Source organism: Gracilinanus agilis, chromosome 6 (genome assembly GCF_016433145.1).
Source record: "Gracilinanus agilis isolate LMUSP501 chromosome 6, AgileGrace, whole genome shotgun sequence".
In the NCBI taxonomy this organism is placed as follows: Eukaryota; Metazoa; Chordata; class Mammalia; order Didelphimorphia; family Didelphidae; genus Gracilinanus; species Gracilinanus agilis.
The window spans coordinates 267,439,421-267,462,336 of NC_058135.1; the positions used below are offsets into that span (position 1 = coordinate 267,439,421).

General features: G+C 41.5%; 1 protein-coding gene across 1 annotated transcript in view; it reads left to right on the forward strand.

The window, feature by feature from the left end:
* TTC17 (tetratricopeptide repeat domain 17) overlaps window positions 1–22,916 on the forward strand; it is a 124,889-nt gene that overhangs the window by 49,144 nt on the left and 52,829 nt on the right. The window contains exons 12-16 of the mRNA XM_044681112.1: window positions 2,817–2,932; window positions 3,086–3,251; window positions 6,026–6,103; window positions 6,263–6,487; window positions 9,071–9,257. Of these exons, the coding sequence (XP_044537047.1) occupies window positions 2,817–2,932; window positions 3,086–3,251; window positions 6,026–6,103; window positions 6,263–6,487; window positions 9,071–9,257 (772 nt within the window). The remainder of the gene's footprint in view (window positions 1–2,816; window positions 2,933–3,085; window positions 3,252–6,025; window positions 6,104–6,262; window positions 6,488–9,070; window positions 9,258–22,916) is intronic.

Sequence of the window (22,916 nt, forward strand, 5' to 3'; positions counted from 1 at the left end):
ATTTCCCATTTCTAAATATATTCCTCTCCACACACTGGGCCATCTCTTGAAACATATATTAAAGGAGACCAAAAAAAACCCCAGGTCAACAAAACTAATATTATCAACCATATCTGACAATATATATGCAATATTCAATCTCCATGATCTCCCACCTGTGGGAAGAGGTACCTTTTTGCTCATATTACTCTTATTGATTTTTTTTATAACATTATCTTCAATTCTGAACATGTCTCTCCCCTTTTCCCTTCCCAGTGGGGGCAAAATTGTTTTTTCTGTTTTAATTTGTTTCTTTTTTTTGTGGGGAAACAGTTTGGCGAAACCAGTTAACCATCATTCATATTTGATAGTCTGTGTGACAAGCCTTGCCTATAATCCCTCGCCTCTGCTACAGAGGGGAAGTAGTACCTTTTAATGGGACCTTCTGTCTTCTCTCTCCTTGGGAGAGATGCCTAGCAGTGGTTCTTCGGGTTCAGAGGATATGACTTTCAGTCACTTTGTTGAACATAGTTTCAAATTCTTTCCAGAAGGATTGGACCAATTCACAGGTACACCAGCAGGAGAGAACCTAGCAAAAGAAGGATTTCTAAGACTGAGATATTAAGGGGAATGTGTTCCAAACATTGGGGAAGAGTACGGGGTGTTCAAAGGAGGCAGCCTAAACAAGCAGACAACATGGAGAAGAGCTCCTCCAGCTGGGCACTCCTCTTGAAATTCCTGCTTCTGGGGAAGCTGAGGATGGCAGATCACTTGAGCTCAGGAGTTCTGAGCTGTAGCAGCCTAAAACAATTGGGTGCCCACATTAAGTACAGCTCTATTATATAGGATGAGCCCTTAGGAACAGTGCGAGGGAGGAGATGGGAACCTTGCATAAAGAAGGGCTGGGCAACCCAAGTGGGAAAATGGAGTAGGTCAAAGCTCTTGTGCCATTCTGAGTGGCACCTGTGCCTCCAGCCTGAGCAAAATAGGGAGAGAGAAGCAGGGGGTGGGGCAACACTGCAGGATGGCATCAGGGATCAGTGGTACAATTTGGCTGGAATAGAGTTTTTAAAAGAAGAAGAGTTTGAACTAAGGCCACAGAGCTTGACAGAAGCCAGATTATGGAGGGCCTCAAGTACTAGGCATTTGAATGTTATCCTTAAGCCACAGAAGATTTTTGAGAAGGCTGATATCAATCAGAACAGTGTTTTAACAATATCATTTGGTAGGTATATAAGACATGGTTTGAAAAAGGAAGAAACTAGAGTCAGGGGGACCATATAGAGACTATTTACAACAGTTTAAGTGATATGAGGCCCAAGCCTCGGGGATTAAGAAGAGAATGTTATCTAGAAAATGGGAAGGGAGTGTGTGCACATGGGACAGAGAGAAATACCTGAATTTTGGACATGTTGTGTTTGAGGTACCGATAGGACCTACAGGAAGAAATATCTGGCAGCCCATTAGTACGATGGGCCAGGTGCTCAGAAGGTTCCTTTGCTGGTCGATCTTAAGTTCTGGACGCGTGTGCAGATACTTGCATTGAAACCTTAGAAGTAGATGACTTTAGGGGAATTGTGGATAGGGACTAAGGGCAGAACCTTAGGGGACATCTGCACACAGGGAATGGGATACAGAAAATAAACCAGCAAAGACCACCAGGAGTCAGACAGAAGGAAGACTCAAAAGGAGCGATATTAGCAAGGCCGGGAAAAAAGTTTCATCAAAGGACAAGTGGATAAATGCTACACAAAAAGCTCTGAGCATCACTAGTCACTTTGCCATGAACTCGACCCCATATTTAGCCATGTAATCTCTTAAAAGTTTGTGGAGAGGGGCAGCTGAGTAGCTCAGTGGATTGAGAGCCAGGCCTAGAGATGGAAGGTCCTGGGTTCAAATCTGGCTTTAGACACTTCCCAGCTGTGTGACCCTGGGCAAGTCACTTGACCCCCATCGCCTACCCTTATCACTCTTCTGCCTTGGAGCCAATATATAGTATTGACTCTAAGATGGAAGGTGAGGGTTTTTTAAAAAAAAGTTTGTGGAGAGAGAGCCAGGCCTAGAGTGGGAAGGTCCTGGGTTCAAACGTGGCTGCATTCCTAACTATGTTGCTCTTGGGCAAGACACTCTTAACCCCCATTACCTAGCCCCTACTGCCTTTTTTTTTTTTTTTTTAATTATTAAACCCTTACCTTCTGTATTAGAATCAATACCATGTATTGGTTCCAAAGCAAAAGAGTGGTAAGGGTGGGCAATGGGGGTCAAGTGACTTGCCCAGGGTCACACAGCTGGGAAGTGTCTGAGGCCACATTTGAACCCAGGACCTCCCATCTCTAGGGCTGGCTCTCAATCCACTGAGCTACCCAGCTGCCCCTTCTCTACTAACCAATCTTTTGCCTTGAAATCGATACTTAGTATTGATTCTAAGATGGAAGATATAAAAGAAAGTTTGTGGAGTTATAAGAATATGAATTTGTCCTATTACCATAGATTAGAAAAATGTTTTATGACTCATTCATTCCTCCTTCCACCCTGCTCCCCATGGACATACCATGACATAGAAAATACTAATGATGCCAGCTGTCATTTATTTATGAATCACTTTGAAATTTGCCAAGTGCTCCATGTGCACTTCTGCATTCGATTGACAATGCCTTTGCTCAGACAATGCCTCTCAGCTTGAGACTGAACTAAAAGTTTGTCATGCTGATGTTAATATAGTCTACAAAAAGTAATCTTCTCTCATCTTAATGTGGTTTGGTTACTTTATCAGTTCATTTAAGGAGGTTAATGAGACAGTTTATTAGAATAATCTGATGGAAAACTTCCTTTATTAGGACAAGCAACATATTCTGTGGCCCAAAAGAACAGATTGTGCAGAAAGTTATCCTTCAGTCCCTCCTGGTGATGAACTGCCAACATATTTCTTACCTCCAGAAAACCGAGGACTCAGGCAAGTGATGAGAGATTTGGCAAAGCTCCTGATTCTGCATGATTAGTCATCTGACTACAACAGGCAGTTTCTTTGAGACTGCCAGCCTTCTTTTAAGATGGGAAACATTTGTTCTGCCAGGGCCCACACTTTTGTTCCTTTCTTTTGTGGCAGGACTCGGACAGAGATGGATCTAGGCCTTTTGGGAGGAGAGCCCCATTCCCCAGACTGCTCCTCAGCAATTGGCATCCGAAGCACCCGAACCCCCTATCTTGAATTCAAAGAACTAGACAGTCATCTGGATCTGAAATTCAAGATGCCAGATGACTATGCACGACAAGTAAGACAGACCGTGTTTGGCAGTAGTCACTGTTGTTCTGACTTAACTCTTCTCTAACCCCCTCTTTGACAGAGCTGTGAATAGGAGACCCAGAAGCAGAGGGTCACAAACCTTGTGAGTCAAGGGAAGAGGGGACGATACTCAGGTTCCACTAATGCCTGTGGGCCCAAAGGCTGCTTCCTCCAACTGCTGCTTCCCTTTGACCCCAAACACCAGGAGGACCAAAGTGGTCTTTTTCTCCAGCCCTTTGTACCATCAGATTCCAGGGTTTGGGAAGAGATAGAAGAAATATTCTTTCCTAGTGTTATGATGAATGTCCGTGGGCTTATTTTACCTGAAGTAATGAGAGTGCCTATCAGTTAGCGTTGCGGCATGGAAAATATTCCTACTACTTTGTGTAGAGAGGTTGCTATTTGTTGAGTGTCCGTAGGGTGGAGGTGAGGCAGTGGCATCACACACACTCATGCTGACCCTTCCCCCAAATGAAAACAATCCTCTGCTGGTTATATAGCAACCTGTGAGCAACTACAAATTAATATAAAGCAGTCTGTATTAATCATAGAGGCATGTTAATTCATGAGAGATATGAGTCCGTAGGCTGTAGACTTCTGGTTAATATCCAAGAAGGATCACAGATTTATATCATTTTAGATGCAGCTTTATATAAAATTTCTCAGTCAGATCTTGGCTTCCAGGTCATGAATGAATAAATGAATAAAGGCATAAAATAGACTGTCTTTTAGATTTGCAGATAACACAAAGCTGAAAAGGAAAGCAGAGTCAGGAAACAAAAAGATTGCCACAGGCATTAGAATGAATACAAGATGAAAATGTAGTAGAGTTAGATTTGGGTTCAAAAAATCAACTTTGAAAGTGTAAGATTTCAGAAATTTGGTTAGATAGCAATCATCTTATAAAAGGTTTGTTAGTGGACTGCAACTTCAGTATGATTCAACTGTGTGATGTGACTCCCCAGAAAACTAATGCTTTCTTTTGGCACATTAAAAGAAAAGATGCCAAGAAAAAATTCTGAACTAAAGTGGTGAATTCATACTTTCTAAGCTTTCAGGAATAAGGAAGTAGAGTCTCCTTGTTCTCTCCCTAGTCAGTGTTATATAATCTGGAGTATTATAGTTAGTTCTGAGCACACACAAAAAAAGACATTGATAAATCCAAAGAGTATCCCAAAGAAGGCCACAGACAGGACCTTGCTGAGGCTTAGGCTATTAACCTGAATATGGGTTTAAGGAACTGGGGATATTTAGCCCAAGAAAGAGAAGACTCAGGGAACATGAGAGCTGTCTTTGTATTTGAAGGGCCTGCCTATGGAAAGGGGATCTGATTTACTGTGTTGGGCCTCAGAGCGCAGAACTAGGATCTGTGTAGAGTTACCAAAAAGCAAATTTAGCTTGATATCAGAACAAATTGCCCAACTAAAGTGGTCTACAAGTGCAATGGGCAGCTCAGGAGGCTTTAGGCTCACCCTCACAGGTGGTCTTCAAGCCAAGGCTGGATGACCAGGATATATTTTAGATGGGCTGGACTCACTGAATCCCCTCCAGCCTTGGATTATTGTTATTCCAGCCAAAACAGAGATATATTCAATCTTTCTTTTTTGATAAGTTTCTATTGATAATTCTTTGTTTTTATATCACCTACACTTCTCAGTTTATCCTTCCTCCCTCACTTTCCCAAAGAGCCATTACTTAAAAAAGAAGAATTTTTAAAGAGGAGGAAGGACTCCAGCAATACTGGCTAACATATCTAAAAATCTGCTGCCATCTGTAGTGTTTCACACCCATAATCCCACAACTTTGCAGAGAAGAAAGAGAGGGAGGTGTGTCTTCTCCTATCTCTTCCCTAGGGCCACGCTGAATCATTGGAATGTCACACATGACAAACATTTTTAGTTGTTCAGTTGTTTTTGTTATTTCCATTTAAATTGCCCTACAGTTGGATCATTTCTTATCAGAGAACCCCCTAAAAGCAACTATTTTTTAATCAGCATATTGTCTTTGACATCCTTGCTTACATGTCAGTGTCAGCGTAGGAGTGTTAGAGCAGGTGCATTGGATTTAGAGATAAGAGGGACCTTAGAGTTAATCAAGTTTTCCCCATTTCATTTCATTCCCCTCTCATTCCCTCATACCCCTTCTCATACTCCCAATAGTAGTAGCAGAATCTTGACTTGAGCTTAGCCCCTCAGATTTCAAATCCAGGACTCTTCCTCCCATCATACTGATCCAGCATTGTAAGTGTTCCAGATAACTCACATGTCCATCGCGCTTTTAAGGTTTGCAAAAGCACTTTCTTCACAGTCCAAGGAAATTAGTTTGTGTATTATCACCATTTTACAGATGAGTAAACTTGAGGCCCCAAGAAATTAAAGGAACTGCCCATGTTAAATCAGTTAGTGTCTGAAGGAGGCATTGAACTTGGTCTCGGGATTTCGGGGCCAGTGGTCTTTCCATTATATTATGCTGCCTCACCTATTTCTGAGAAATCTATTTCAAGAGCCCTTCCCTTTGGGAGGGAGGCGATTTGGTTATGGAAGAAAGAACACTGACTCTGGAATCAGGAATGGGCTTCAGATTCCCCCTAGGCCACTACATGTAATCTCTCTGAATCTCAGTTTACTCAACTGTAAAATGATGAGATTAGACTGGCTGGCCTCTGAGGTTCCTGTGAATGTGGCCATATGTGGCATTTTTGTCCCCAAAACCCTTTGAAAGTTTCTTCCTTGTTGTTTTAAGTGTCAGCTTTGTGCTTTTCAGATTTTGCTTTCCCGTATTAATAACTATACTATCACAGAGGAAGAAATAGGAACACTCTTATTTCACGCTATCAATAAGGTGAGTAAAGATTACCTTTTTATTTGGGAACCTGAGACTTGAACCTTTAGGAATGACAGCCAAAAGCCAGGTTGAAATAAATAAAACCCTGTCTGGCCATGGTGAGTGTGCTTCCACTAATAGGAAATTCTGGGCCATGTGTTTGGTTTTCTTCCTTAGCCAAATGAGCCTTTGTGGTTCATGTTCAACGAGGCTGGACTCTACTGGCGAGCCTTGGGGAACAGCACTTTTGCCATCGCCTGCTTACAGAGAGCTTTGGATTTGGCTCCCTATCAGTACCAAGATATTCCTCTTGTGAACTTAGCCAACCTTCTGATGCACTATGGCCTTCACCATGAAGCTAGCAAGCTGCTCCTCCAGGCTTTGGCAATCAATAGCTCTGAGGTAAGGTTTTCTGTTTCTTGAGAGCTTCCACATGTATATATTGGCCTACCCACAGGGGCATTTTTCCCAGGCAGTGCCTCTGATTTCCAGAAGCTCTACGGATTAGACAAAGACTAGTTTAGGTGGATCTATGTGTAGTCTTTTGTTTCCCTTTGAAAATGAATGGAAGTTATATTGGCGCTGTTTTTTAAAGATAGGTCTAAATGAGGATGACACAACAGGTTACTTACTGCCTCCCTCACAGAGCTGAAATCTGCATCATTTGATGCTCTTTCTCACGTGACACATTATGGCCCCCTGCTTAATACCGGGACTAGTTTTAAAAACTTAGTTTGGGGAACTCTTTTATCCTTACAAAGCCAAGCTCAACATGTAAAATCTATATCAGCTTGGGTACTCTCTTAGGGAAGGACCAAGAGAGGGAGGGAGGGATAGATGGAGAGAAGTTGGCTCAAAAAAGTTTTTTTAAAGATTAAAAATTGTTTTTTCATGTAATTGAGGGAAAAAATTAAATTAAAAAAAAAAAAAACAAAGCCAAGCTTAGCTAATAAGAAAACACAGGTATATTTACTCATCTATAGCGTTTATTCTCTGACCTCTAGCCCCTACAACGTTCAGCCAATTCCTTTTATTTGATAAATGGATGTGTACTTGAAATAAGAAAGTATATAGGGTCTCAGTGTGTAGGAGTGATACTCCCAGAGATGCATAAAAGATAGCAAGGGGCAGTATGACATGATTGAAAGGTCAATTGATTTGAAGTCAAAGGGCTGAAATTTTAATATTCCATCTGGTGCTCCCTTTGGGACTTTGGTCAAGTCATTTCTTGGCTCCAGGGCTCAGTCTCATTCTCTAAAATGGGCATGTTTGGACTGAAACATCTCTATGGGCTCTCCCAGCTCCACATGCCGTGATTCCAAGTATTTTTTTTTAATGTAAAAAAAAATTAAGTAATACAGAAGGAGATTTCCCCCCCAATAATATACAAGTTAACCCCTTTTCAAGTTTTAAAAAATTCAAGACTCCTGCAAGATGCAAATCTAGTTGCCAGAGAAACAAGGAGTAAGCACTAGAAGATATGGCAAAGTAGGGACCCCCTCCCTGGGGGTAGGGGTAAGGGAACACAGCAGAGGAAGAGTCAGTGTATTCTCCTCCAGAGAGTTTACCCATTGGATCCACAGTCTGTCCTGTCCCTGTTCTATTAGGGCCCTTTCCCTATTCTGCTTTAACATGTCAAGACAGTTCATGAGTGCATGGAGTGGGCCATCACTGTCCTCCATCTTGTGTGTATGAAGACTTTGGTAAAGTCACTTGACTTGGAATCTCCTGGGAGCTCTTAGGCAATTTTTTTCCTCCAAACTGAATGTCATCTTAAAATAATTAGGCAAAGGCAATCTATGAATACTAATACCCATTTAATGAAGTAAATTACCCGCCCCAGCCCATTAGCATGGTCATTATTCTGGCTAAGTGTTCATTGCAGCACTTAGTATCTTTATGCAAACTCTAAAGATGCTTTGGGAAACCAAGTGTCACTCTTAATTGTGTGTTAACATTTAAGCCACTAAATAATATTTAACCTGTAATCTGAAGAGAAAAGTATCTTACAGCTTGAGCTGAAGTTGGGAGAGTTATGCTGTCCTTTGGCTTTCTTACAGTAAGACATTTCTTATGAGTAAATACCAATGTGTTAAATGTCAGCTTACTGCTGTAAAATTGGATCACCAATGGCACAAATTCTGTTTTCACATTAAACTTTTGTCCCAGTTAATTGAATTAGTGTTGGAGGAAGAAGAGAGTGAGCAAAGGGCATGAAGTAATGAGCAGGTTAAAATTCAGTTGTGCTTCCTTCAAGTAAGGAATTTTTTTAATGGTGCCATAATCTTGTGTAGAGTAATAGATTAAATTGGTAAAGTGAGCAGCCAGTGTGATTTTTTTTTTTTTTTAAACCCTTACTTTCCCTCCAAGGCAGAAGAGTGGTAAGGGTGGGCAATGGGGGTCAAGTGACTTGCCCAGGATCACACAGCTGGGAAGTGTCTGAGACCAGACTTGAACTTAGGACCTCCCATCTCTAGGCCTGGCTTTCAATCCACTGAGCTACCCAGCTGCCCTAGTGTGATTTTTATGTGGCTTTCTACCTCAGTTTTCCTTCCTTCCTGTTCCCCTAATCCTTCATTCCATGTACAAAACTATGAAGAAAAAGAAGACTCTGTTGAAACAGTCCATGCTCATTACCTTTTGTGGGACTGTGTATTATGAGGACTAAATATAAACATTCTCTGAAATCATTCTTTAAAATGGTGATTTATCCACATAATCACAAGAACATTAGGTCTGAATGTTTTTTAAAAGGCAAATGGCTCACGAGATTATTTATTGGCTGCTTTTCAGAAAAAAGGTAACCCCTGTAGTCCTCCATTTAGAAACAGATAGTACCAGTGAAATGACCACTGATTGCAAACCTTTCTCCTGAAGCCCAGTTTCTCAAGGGAAAGAGGCCCAGCAAGTGTTTTGGAACCTGAAGAAAATAAAGAATTCTCTACCTTATTTACTTGGTTTTCTTTTGTTTTTCTTTCTTTGCAGCCTCTGACCTTTCTGAGCCTAGGAAATGCCTATCTTGCATTGAAGAACATCAGTGGGGCAATTCAGGCCTTTCGGCAGGCTCTGAATGTGACAACCAGGTGCCTGGAGTGTGAAGGCAGCCTGAAACTGGTCCGCTGCATGCAGTTTTACCCGTTTCTGTACGCCGCCCCCTCATCCGCGTGCAGTGGTAAGCAGCTGCCAAGTGCTAGCCAAGAGGCAAGCTGAGGCCGGCTGGCTGGCCTGTCTACCAGCCTTGCTGGGATGGACAGGCCTGGGGTGGGGTTTTCCTAAGAGTTCTCTGCCCTTCGTGATGAGCATAATTATAGCAGTTCTTGAAGTTTTACTACTTAAAGTTTCTCTTTGTGAAGTAAAACTGTGAGGTGAGGCTTGGACCCAGGTCTTCCTCCTGGAACAGTGAAGTGCTTAACAGACCCCAAAATTGCCCTTTAAAGGACGAGGCCGAAGGCTACCGTTGCTCCCTTTAAAGTTGTAAATTGTAATGAGAGAGTGTTAACTCCCTCCAGTAAGGGGATGTATATGGGTGTAAAGGCAAGAAGTCCAGTGTGCCGTAGACAACTGAACTAAAACTAATGTCTCTCAAAACAAGAGAACTCTAGTGCAGACTCATCCATCAGAACCTCTTTTATGCTTCCACACCAAGGGAGAATCCTTTATTGCTTTAATCTTCAATCTGTAAAAATCATGATTGACGGGGCCCTCTTAAAAATACAGGCACCACTTGACGCAGGCTCTTTCTGTGAGTGCAGAGCTGTTTGTAACCAGCTTTAGAGACAGAACCATGATCCTAAAGGGAGGAATTTACTAATACTACTTTTCTTATTTAGATCCACTTAGCCCAGTTGGTCTTTGTTTATTTTTAAGGCCTTTCACAGTTTAAATTTTGAAAATATATGTAGGCATTTGAGTAAAAAAGGAGACAGCTGGTGAAGAGGTTTGGCTAGAAGCAGAAATGAATGTCATGTTAATGACTAAGAACTTTTTTTTATCACTTGGATGCATGGCAGGCTCAGATAAACTGGCAGTCAGGAAGAATCCCTGCTCCATAAAGCAATCCTAGAATTTTAAAACTGGCGTCCTGGCCAACTTTCATGTGACATAGAAAGAAAATGGTTCCCAGAAAAGTTATGTTTTTTTCCATGACCTCACACTAATTTAGTGTCAAAATTAAAAGCAGAATCCAAATCTTTTGACTAGTCCACATCCTTTTCCACTATACAGAACTCTTCAATATGTTTATAAATCACAGTCTAGTAGCATTTGAGTTACAAAATGTAGCTATATTTTTGAGCATCCAAGAAAAGCAAAAGACTTGGGACAATAAAGGTGCCAAAATAGAGGCTACTTAAGAATCCTAAAGAATACAGTGTGGGCTTTTAAAATTTCTGTTATGTCTTTCTTCCACCGAGCTGCTCGTGGAAGGCCCCACCATGGGTGCATTCTGTGAATCTTCTTTCTAAAAGCTGTATCCCTTTGGAAGAGATGGGATTGTTTTTTCCCTTGGTATTGCAGTTTGAGATTTCATCTTAATAGTTCTCCTCTCATATATCAAGAAAGAAAATGGTTTGGTCTTGTATTTTTCCCCAAGGATATTGCCAAGTCTCTACTTGCCTAGTACAAGAAACATTGCATAGAAAATGATTGCAGCTCAGGTGTGTATCGAGTCCCTCCATTCTTGACCACAGAATTAAGTCGGAGCAGCCCCGTAGTGAGCAGCAGTGTGACAGGAGTATGAGGAGGAGGAACTTTCCGTGGGTTCCCTCCTTCAGACACCTCATCCCTTTGCTAATGTGCTTCTTTTGCATTTTGGCATTAAGGGTGAACCATGTGATAAGGAGGGTAGTTTCTTAGCCTTTTTATGAAGTGTGTTGGTTATATTTGAGCAGGTAACCAGGCTGAGGATAGCAGGCCCTCTTGTGAATTTTGAAGCAAAACTTATATTGTGCTCATCAGAAGAGGTCTCAGTATGGCAGACCTCAAATCTTGTGGTGATCATGATGATAATCCCAGATGTTCATTTAGCACTTCCCAGTTTTCTCAAGACTTTCATGGACATTATGCCATAAATCTGTCCTTGCAACAGCCCTGTGAAATACTCAGGGCAAGGATTATCATCTCTCTTACATTTATCACCTAGGAGACCCACTGAGACCCAGAAACTTTAAGGATCTTGCCCAGAGTCACATCTTTGGTCAGTGGCATAGCTAATAGTAGAACGCAAGACTGCAGAATCCTGTTATACTTTGCTTTGCTTTTTGGACAGCTACCGGACTCTGCCATTACCAACATTTTAGCACCCTGCACTCTAGCCTTCTGGAGGGTTGTAAAAGATTGTCATCATTGATAGGAAACTGATTTTTGTCTGTGGTTCTTCCTTGACCAAATGTCTGCCCTTTCCCAATTACTCTACTGACCTTTCTCTTGGAAAAATTAAGAAAGTAAAATAGCCTTTAAAGAAACCAGGATCCTATAGCTGTCATGTGAATGAGTCTGTGAATTACAGTTCTTTCTAGAAGTACACGGTCCACTCAGTTCTTTGTATCTGCCCCCTTAGAGGCTGAGTCATCTTAGGTAATATAAGAAAACCTCACTAACAAGATGGATTCAGCAAGGAACATTTCAGCACTGTCATTTAACGATGAATGTCAGATGCATCTCTGTCTCCTGGCTTACTGTCTTGGCCTATTTCTTTTTTCTTTGGGGGGTTGTTTATTTTTTTGCCTTACTGGAAGATTTAGTAAGCTGTTGTGTTTGCTTGCAGATGCTGGCCTCAGGCCAGTAAGACGTAGGTCAGGTCCTGCTTCTGACACATACGCCCTATGTGACCCTGAATCTAAATCAACAGTTACCCATCTGAATCAGTCAAACCAGCACCCCTTTATTAAGTACCTACTGGGGGCCAGACACTGTTCAGTGCTAGGTGGGAAGGAGTTGTTTTTTTTCCCACCAATTCCCTACACCATTGAAATACCAGATCCAGACTAACACATGTCCATGCATGCATAAACATATATGTCCACACATGATCATCAGTAAAAGAGAGTGGGGAAAAACTTAACCTTCAAACCCACAAAACAAGAGCCACACCTTCACCACTGTAGGAGAGCATTTTTTTTTCCCTAATAAATGTACGTATGCATACTGGGATTAAAGTTATTTTTATGTTACATGCAGTCAAATTAGCATTTTAAGACTCAGAACAATAAAACAAATTTGGAAACCCATTTTTAAATTGCTTTTCTAACCACTTACTAATTTTGAACAATCACTGTTTGATCTTCCAAACTTTTGTCTTAAAAACTTTTGATAACCCAAAAATACTGATTGGAATTTTTTTTAAAACAGCTAAAACACCATAGGCCATTTCAGAGAACACAAATTTAGCATTTTAATTGAGGAGTGGATGGAGTGAAATATACGGATTTTGGCAGTATATAGGGAAGTGGGTATTAATGCTGTCTATATATGGTTTAGCCTCCATAAATAGCTTTCACAATTGATTCAATCAGCCTGTAAATAAATTACCTCAAAATATCATGAAAGAATTAGTAGTGATTCAGATCACTTATATAAATCTTCTCAAACCAATGCAAAATGATTTTCTTTTATGATTTTCCCAAATTTCTGACCCTGAAACTATTTTTAAAACTCAGTGTTTTGAGAGAACAGTGCCATTGTCCAGCCTCATTATGTGTTTGTCATGTATGGTTACGTGTTTCTCATTGTCTTTCACTCAGCCTTAACCAGAGGCCAAATAAATCTTTCTTTTGGAGAATTTCTTGTATATAGTTTTTATAGCTATATCACCACTTTAATTTCAGGGATCCTAGGAAGAAAAATGTGATGGAGCCATTTCGATTTGTCCAGCCTATAATCTGGCAAAAGGGAGAAGTTACACCCTTTGTCTTTGATAAGCATTTCATTTTGGCCGTTGTGAAAGGCATACTAGTTGTCCCATTTGATGAAATCTTTTGCTTTTTCATCCAATGTGTATATGGAAATGGGCCAGTCACTTTTTTGTTTCCCAGATTTAGCTAATGGATGTATGAAACCTTAAAATAAACAGAACAAAAATACATTAGCACATTTCCTACTCATTGTCCCTTTTTTTTTCCCTTAAATGAACTGAACTATATATAAGACTATTTTAAAAAGCTTAATGTCAAGTAAAAGTTGTATTTCAGGGCCCATGATGCCTTACACTAAAATTCTGAGAAGGAAGAAGGAGAGACAGGAAAGCTCTTACCCAAAAGTGAAGGAAAAAAACTAATAACCTCCTTTTCTAATGATCAAGAATTGATGAGTTAAACCATATAAGCATAAAAATCTTGCTCTGCCCTAAGGCTCTGCTAATTGAATACAAACCCTGGGAGGGCTTAACAGACTGGAAGAATTAAGCATGGGTCCATGGATAGTCTAGGTTTCTTTTTATGAGGATCAGCCTAGCCAAATCTAGAGGCTCATCACCAGGGAAATGACCATCAGTTGATAAGATAAATGTTTTTGGTCACAGCAACTCATTAAACCATCTAAAGTGTAGAGAGATTGCCATCTGCATCAGTGAAGGGCCTTACCCAGACCAGGGAAATATAGGTCCTTGGTCCAGTAAGTATGAGGATAGAGAGTCAGTAAGGAGTAAACTAAGTGCCTGGATAGCTGTCCAGAGGTGAGCAAAAGCCGTCACCCAAAGGATGATAATTACCTCGATATAGATGGTTTTCTGATGGTGCATTATCTGACATTATTTGACATTTTCATTAAATCTATCAGCTTGACTCCACCGTGGCAAAGCTCTCCGTGCTGTTCCATGGTAATCCATTATGTCTGTAGCATTTGCATGTCATTGCTTCATTTCCTAAGTACTTTACAATTTCTATTAGATTACAAAATGCAGGACATGTTGAAAGGACAGGTATATTAATAGGCTTCATTTAAAAAATCAACCTATGGTTCCACCACAGCAATCAGTCATTCCGCTGAGTGGTTTATGTTTCTGTTTTGAAAACGGTGACCTTTGATTTAACTTTGGGAAGATTGACTAATGTCAGTCAGTCTTGGCCACCCTGGAAGACTTCCCAACTCCTACTTCTCTGTAGACCATGTGCATGGAAAGAGACCTAAACTTCTCTTCTTAAGTCCAAGCAAACTTCTCTTGCCTGTGCTTCAGAAGCCATTGTCGTCGGCAGAGTCTTATGAAATGGCATGTTTTGATAAGCTTTATGTGGCAGGCAAACATGCCTTGTGTGAATTCTTAATGCAAACTGCAGATTCTTTGCCTCCTTTGCCATCTTTTGACCTTGGCCATGACCGTGAGGTCGTACTGTCTGTCTGCTTTTACAGATGATGAAATGGCCGTAGGGAAGGGTTGGGCCCCTGATTCACACGTTTGCCCTGCAGAAGTCTAGCTGTAGATGTGGCAGCTCCTGACTCGCAGGCCTCTTGCCCCTCAGCCACACGGCCCTTTGTTTTTCACGGACCAGAGTTGTTCTCTCGGTGGGCAAATGGTGTACTTTGACCAGTAGACTTCCCCTTAGAGCAGGGGTCAGCAATGTACGGCTCTCGAGCCATATCTGGCTCTTTTGAGGGCCAGCTATGGCTCTTTCTGCAGGAGCCATAAAGTCCATTTTTTTCAGGCGCTGTTACAGAAGTGCATTGTGAGCACTGCACGGCTCTCACGAAATTACATTTTAAAAAAGGTGGCGTTTATGGCTCTCACAACCAAAAAGGTTGCTGACCCCTGGTTTAGAGCTTCCATTGCCGGGATGTTCTGATGCAGCTGCACCGTGTGTGGGCTTCGGTACAATGTATACATACAGACTTGCATCGCTGAATTGTACAAGTATGTTCCAATCATGTGCATGTGCTTTTTTTCCAATCTAGTTTGCAGGTGATTTGTTTACCCTGTCTGCATTTCATCAAAATGTATTCTCATAGCACAGTGTTTCCATATTCAAATTTATTGTTTACATAAATCTTTTCTCTTCCTATAACTCGTTTCATTGCCTTCTGTCCTATTATTTTGGTCTGTGTGTTCTTCGCCCTTGTTTCTGTACTTCCAAAAGTGCTTGCAGCTTAAAGCATTTGTGCAAATGATCCAAATTTTGGGGAAAAAAAAATTTTTCCTGGTTTCTGGTGCCCCCTTGTGGACTGCCTCACACACATTACCCATGATCAGAGGTCTTTGCCATATTCTTCAAAATAACAGTAGAGTTTGCCTTTTTTTTAAAAAAATGTGCTAATGCTTCCTTTAAAAAATATATTTTATGAGGGCAGATTGGCAACTCAGGCCAGGCCTAGGAATGGTCCTGGGTTCAGATTTGACCTCAGACACTTCCTAGCTGTGTGACCCTGGACAAATCACTTAACCCCCATTGCCTATCCCTTACTGCTCTTTTGCATTATAAAATATATATTTTTTATATATTTCTGCCTATAAAACATATATATTTTATGACTGTCAGCACACCAACAGCATGCCCACCTCCCTGTGCTGCTAGCTTAAGTGATTTGGCTCACTGACGTTATATCTCAGGGCCGCCAAACTCCTCCTGCCCCAAACTGGTGAGGAGTCTGTGGGCAGAGCCCAGGATGCCAGTGGCGCATCACAAGAAAGTCAACAGTGCATTTTCACCAACATACTAGAACCAAACCTACAGTTTAGGTCCTTCAGCCAGTTGCTGAAACACAACTCACATGGTTTAGTTATGAACAGCTCCTGTAACCTCAGTTGGCCCAAGGCCTACCATATCCTGGATTTCTCTGGCAGATTTCTTTGGTTCAAGAGCGCCAAAGTTTTTTCTCAGTTACATCCTTCACAAACACCCCATATCGAATAGAGCAAGGCAAGAGAAAAAACCATATTTTATAGCTGAAGAAACTGAGACTTGGGGAGGTCATTCAGGCAGTCATGCAAGCCAGTCAAGGAGCTCTGGTTAGCATCAAGTGCTCTTACATTAGTAAGTCCTCTTCTGACTATGGCAGGGTATTTCTAAATCATTGTCATAAAAATATCATGGTGTAACACTCAAGAGACTCCTCTTCCTCATGGTGAAGACATTACATTTTAGAGGAATGGGGGGAGGAAGAGATAAACATTGGTTTGATTTATATCTCCCTCAACATATTCCATCCACATTGTGGGATCCAGGTGAAATAGTAGGGTTCCTAGGTCAAGATGAGAGCTAGCAAGTACCTCCAGAGCCATCCAGTGCACTACCACCCCCTTTTTTATGGAAGAGGAAACATGCAGTCATTGAAATGATTGGAGGGCCTCATCAAAAGCATCTTTTAAAAAATTCAATCCCCAAAATTTGGAATGTAACCTTGACCACTTCCAAGCTTCTAACTTGGGATCACTGGGTGTTGGGCTTTTCTTCACACCATTGGGCTGTATGCTGAGGACCTAGTAGCTGGCCTTGTGATGTATTGGCTTAATATCAGATCTTCCTCCTGGGCTGTCCACCTCTTAGCTTCTTATGCAAACTATAAACTTAGTCACCTCTAGTTTTCAGAAGATTGAACAGTCTCTGCAGACACATTTCCTCTCTTCTCAGTGATTATCCTTTTTCTCCTCTAAAGAGGCAGCATGGAATTCTGGATAGAAAGCTAGAATGGGGACTGGGAAGACTTGGGTTCCAGTCCAGCTTTCACTGACTGTGATCTGGACAAGTCTTATAACTATCTAGGGCCACAAGCAGTTTTTAAGACCTCAAATTAATACCCATCTTTATGGACAAAGGGAAGGGAATTTTCTTTCTGGGAATCTCTGCCCCAAAGAAGTCATAACACTAATCCAAAAAAATAAATAAAAGATCGAACCCACATAAATGCAGTTCTGCAATTCAGAAACTGACTTCTCTCCTGTCTCTGTTTTAGAGCAAAGCTATTTTCTACATGGTTTCTTAACAGATTATTTATTCCAAGAAACTGACTTTCTTGGCACCTAAAATTTTTTCAATCCACCCAGAGATAATAGAACCTTCACATAATTGCTAAAGATCGAGAATGGACCTGTGGAGTAAGAAACTCCCAGATAAGGAAACTCCCTCTACCAATACAAGTGAAATTCAAATCAAAATGGCAGTCACAAAAAACATACATAAGAGTTTCTGCAGTCCTCCACATTGACTTAGAAAACCAGATGTGTGGGGACAGCTAGGTGGCTCAGTGGGTTGAGATCCAGGCCTAGCCTTCTAAGGCAGAAGGTAAGAGTTTAAAATGAAAACAAACCATATATGTTGAAGTATGTCTTTTCATGACATTAAAATCAGAAAGAAGGGGGCAGCTAGGTGGCTCAGTGGATAGAGATCCAGGCCTGAAGTAGAGAGGAACTGGGTTCAAATATGGCCCGGGCACTTCCTATCTATGTGACCCTGGGTAACTCACTTAAACCCAGTTGCCTAACCCTTCTCAATTGACTGCCTTGAAATCGATCCTTTGATCCTTAGCATCGATTCCAAGACAGAAGGTAAGGTTTGTCTTTCTTTTTCTTTTTAATCAGATCAGAACTACATTTTAATCTGGTTTGGGCTGGGCTTGGGCATGTTGTGAGTCTCATGCAGCCCACGGGCTGTGCTTGACACCTCTAGCCTAGAGCATTGAGAAGTTAGCCAACTTGTCTGAGATCATGTGTGTCAGGAGTGAGGCTGGAATGCAGATCTTCCTTCTTCCAAGATAGCTCTCTAGCCATTTATACTACACTGCCTCTTGAGTATTCTTTTGAAAGAAAGCTAAATTTAGATGCTCAGGGAGCTCAATGGAATAGGCTCTCAAGGCCACTGCAACCATAGAAATTGATGTTCGGAGACACCACCACTGCCCCAAAGCTGTCTGAAGAGTCTTCACCCTCTACGACCGGCTCAGTAGTTTAAACACATTTTCAATTAAGTCAGTCCTATCTGAAGTCCAGTTTCCAAAAATGCTGCTGCTTTTCTGTCATTCAATCATATTTCATCTTATTTGATTAACTTCAGTAGTTCCAGGGACAAAAAAAAAACTTTCCAAAAACAAAACTGGAGGCCATTTTGAAGGATTACGTGTAAGTAATTCATTTATCCAATGAAAACTATCTTCAGGGCACTTAGGTGACTGTGATTGAGAGCCAGGCATAGAGATAGGAAGTACTGGGTTCAAATATGGCCTCAGATACTTCCTAGCTGGAAGATCCTGGGCAAGTCACTTAACTCCAACTGCCTATCCCTTACCACTCTTATGTCTTGGAACCAATACTTAGTATCAATTCTAACACAGAAGGTAACAATTTAAAAAAAGAAAAAGAAAGAAAAGAAAACCTGTCTTCATTTCATGGACTCTTTGCCACAACTCCTTTTCTAAAATCTTACAAGGAGAAAAGAAGGCCTAGTCTTGATTTCAGGATTCCAGTCAAAATGAATATTCCAGCAGCAAAAGAATCTTGTGTAGGATCTGAATGGGGAAGTCGAGCTTTTGGCTACATCATGCAGCAGCTTTCATTCACTTACCACCATTTGCAGTTGAGAGCAAACCAACCCATGCTGCAGAAAAAAACAAAAACAAAAACAAAAAAACTTCCATCCCATAACCCAAGACCAGTTTATCATCTTTGACAGTATGTTTGTCTTCAGAGCTCTGGCATCCTTATATCTCAAGCAGATCTGATTTTCTAGAATTTTCAAGGCTAGTATATGTAGTTTGCTGTATTTTATTACGAAGCCCCCCACTTCTCTAGAATTAATCCTTAACTGCAGAGGCCTTGGTAGTGTTTTAATAATGGAAAATCCCACTAGTTAAGTCCTGAAATATTTAAAGTGTGTAGTTGGCAGCTCACCAATGCTCCTTTCCTGCCTTCACACTCCTGGGCTTATCATCACATTTATTTTCTGCAGGGATTCCCTGGCTGGGCTCCTGGAGTGGTTAATCCTAATTCTGCCTACACGACACTCTACCCCCACAAAATTTAAAACTGCACGGCAGTTTCCTTCCTCTGTCTCCATTTGAAAGAAGTTAGTGCATCAGACTTCTCTTTTGTAGACGTCAATAAAAACAAGTTTCTATATTGATGGCTGAGAGAAATAGAAAGAATCTAGTATTGATACAGGGGAAAACTCCATTCTTGCTTGTTAGCATGCGATTGTGGCTCAAAAATGGGGAATTAAGGGGGCAGCAACATCCTAGCCCCACCTGGTCGGTCAGATTCCTCTCCTCCTTATCAGAACTCAGACAGGCCATCAAACCTCTCTGGGCCTTCTTCTCTTGAGTCGTAAAAGGAGGAGGTTTTCCTAGGTGGTCTCAAAGAGAACATGGTGCAGTGGAAAAGAGCCCTGATTCTGGGTTCAAATTCCAGCTTTGCTCCTTACCCTGTGACCATGGACAAATTACTTAAAAGAAGTTAAGCTAGCTAGACCTCAGTTTCCCCTTGTATAAAATGAGAGTTTAGATGAAGTGGCCTTCCGTTCTTGAGGCTTTGATCCTGTGATCCCATGCTAATTCCAACTCTGAATCCTCTGACCCTCAAAGTGATCTCTTGCTATGGAGTGATACAGTTCCACAAAGTTCTCTTAAATTCAGCAGCCAAACCATCGTCTCACAGTGTAATACTTAAGGCATGCTATACCGTTTCTCCATATACCTATTAACAGTGACCCTTCAAATAATATTGTCCTTTTGACTTCACCTAAGGTTGCCTTAGTTATGCAAAATTAGGGATTTCAAAAAAATATTATTATTATTATTTAGTTTTCCTGGGAAATACCAATTTGATATTTAACAATTTTAAAAGAAACTAAATATCCAAATAACTGTTATTTCTTACTAGTGATGATAATAGTGATATAAGAGGTTCGTCAAAGTATCAGCCATGACATTTTTAACATTTTAAAGAAAACCTGTCTTCTTTGCACGAGCTCTTTGCCACACTCGTTTCCTAAATCTTACAAAGAAAAAAGAAGGCTGACCCCCCCACACACACTCCTAACTTTGAATCCTAAAGTAAAATCAGCCCCATGTTTAACATTTCATTAAAATTAGCAGTCATCGAGGCAGCTAGGTGGCTCAGTGGATCGAGTGGCAGGCCTAGAGACAGGAAATCCTGAGTTCAAATATGTCTTCAGACACTTCCTTGCTGTGTGATCCTGGACAAGTCACTTAACCCCATTTACTTCGTCTTTACCACTCTTCTGCCGTGGAACCAATAGTTAGTATCAATTCTAAGACAGGGTAAGGGGTCCAAAAAAAAAAAAAACCCTACCTGCCTTTAGAAATAAACCTCTAATTCCAAAAGCAAAATACACAGGCCATCTTGCTTGCTGTCACTGGGTGATCCAAATTTCTTTGATTCAATAGTTTTACCAAGAATCCCCTTCACTTTGCTACCCGATAGCAAACATCTCTCAAAGACCATGTTCTTGGGAGTAGGCCCCAAAGGATCACAAGATCGTAAATGTAGAACTGGAGGGACCGTGGAGGCCATCACAAACCCCTCCCTCACTTTATAGATAAGGAAACTGAGGTTGATATCCGTTAAAAGACTTGCCCACTTTCATTTCACTATCTGAGGCAGGACTTGAATTCAGGTCTTTCTCGAAGCCTTTTTATAACAGAGTCACCCATTAGCAGGAATTTGCAGAGCTGCCCATGATAAAGGACATGAGAGATGGTGGATGGGTTGTCTGAGCAGCAGCATTTAATCCAAACAGTTTGAATAACTTGGTTCTCTTTAACCCAGACCTGCTTCACCCGACTCCCATCGCCCTTGCTTTGCAGTCAGTGGTCCAGGGGGGATTGAGATGGGTAGCTCATCCATCAGAGGCAGGAAAAGGGCCTTGAAACTTAAGAGAGGTTAGCACCGGCTGACTTTGAAGTGGTTCTCCTCATCAGCGAGGATGCCACGGCATTAGCCTGTCACCCAGGTATTAAACGGCCACACTCCCCTGGAGGATAAGGAATTAGGAAGCTACAGGCCTTTCAAGGGAGCTTTATTGGTTCATTTGCCCAGCCATCTTTTAGGGGAAATTTCCTAATGCATGCACACATATTCTCCCTTCACTTTTGCAAAAGGAAACCCAAGTTCTCTTCAAGGTCTTCATTGAAATTCAGGCCACACGACTGCTTCCCCTCCCACTCTGAGTAGCACCAGGGCACCCCGTGAAAGGCATCTCCAGTCGAATTTTCAAGTCTTCTATCTGCTGACGGGGCTGGAGAGTTAAATTTAGATGTCTTTCTCTCTGTTTTGGGCCCCATTCCCAGACAGCACCAGGAGCTCACTGTGGTTTCTATACCCGTATCATAAAGGACAAATTGTCATTGATAGCTACTGGTGACAGAAGAGGAGAGGGAGAAGAAGGGATGAAGGTGATATTTATTATTACTAGGCCTCCCCAATAGGTATTACAGCGTGTGTTTTTTGACTCCTGCAGGTACTTATCATCTTCAAAGTAGGAGCAGAAGTGGAGGGATATTGTATATTTTGTCTATTTTCTGTTATTTTGATTTTTTAAACCCTTACTTTCTGTCTTAGAATCAATATAAATATCGATCCCAAGGCAGAAGAGCAGTAAGGGCTAGGCAATTGGGGTTAGGTGACTTGCCTAGGGTCACATAGCTAGGAAGTGTCTGAGTCCACATTTGAACCCAGGACCTTTCATCTGCAGGCCTGGTGCTCTACCCACTGAACCTCCTAGCTGCTCCTCTCTTTTGGTTATTTCTAAGGCAAGAGAACCATAGTGAAGGTATGCCATTTTTCTTTAATTTTCAGTTTCTCATCATTCATCCCCTAAGAATAGCATTGCATTTTGGGGGAGTGGGGGGAAAGAAACGTAGATATATGTAATATCAAGATTATCATTTATTCAGCTTTGAACATCTATTTTTTTTTAATATATATTTTTTTAAACCCTTGTACTTCGGTGTATTGTCTCATAGGTAGAAGAGTGGTAAGGGTGGGCAATGGGGGTCAAGTGACCTGCCCAGGGTCACACAGCTGGGAAGTGGCTGAGGCCGGGTTTGAACCTAGGACCTCCTATCTCTAGGCCTGACTCTCACTCCACTGAGCTACCCAGCTGCCCTGAACATCTATTTATTAAGGATCTACCATGGCCTACGCACTGTCCTATGAGCTGGGAATACAAAGACAAAAATGCCCACAAGGACATTTTAGAGTGATGCAGCATTTGCGCAGAAAAATAAACACAAAGTATATGAAAATTAGTACAAAATACTTTCTTGGCAGGAGGCGGGGAAGAATACTAACAGTTGGGGGCATCAGCATAACTTTCATTTCTTCAGTCAGCTGAAATGCTTTTATTAAGTATCTGCTACATGCCACATACTGGGCCTACAACATTTGGATCCAGAAAGGTTTCATGTAAAAGATGATGCCTGGGGGGCAGCTGGGTAGCTCAGTGGAGTGAGAGTCAGGCCTAGAGACAGGAGGTCCTAGGTTCAAACCCGGCCTCAGCCACTTCCCAGCTGTGTGACCCTGGGCAAGTCACTTGACCCCCATTGCCCACCCTTACCACTTCCACCTATGAGACAATACACCGAAATACAAGGGTTAAAAAAAAAAAAAAAGATGATGCCTGAACTGAATTTTAAAGAAAGCTAGGAATTCTGGGAGTGATAAAGGGAAAGATACATTATATAGGGATGGAATATTACCTAAAGTGAACAAGAATCTGGACTTGGTATCTCTTACTGACTCCAAAGATAGGATTCTTCCAAATAAAGAAAAGAGCATTTTTAGTGGGATACCACAGACCTTTTAGGGCCTTTAAAAATTGCCTCCATGGGGCAGCTAGGTGGCTCGGTAGATAGAGAGCCAGACCTGGAGACAGGAAGTCTTGGGTTCAGATGT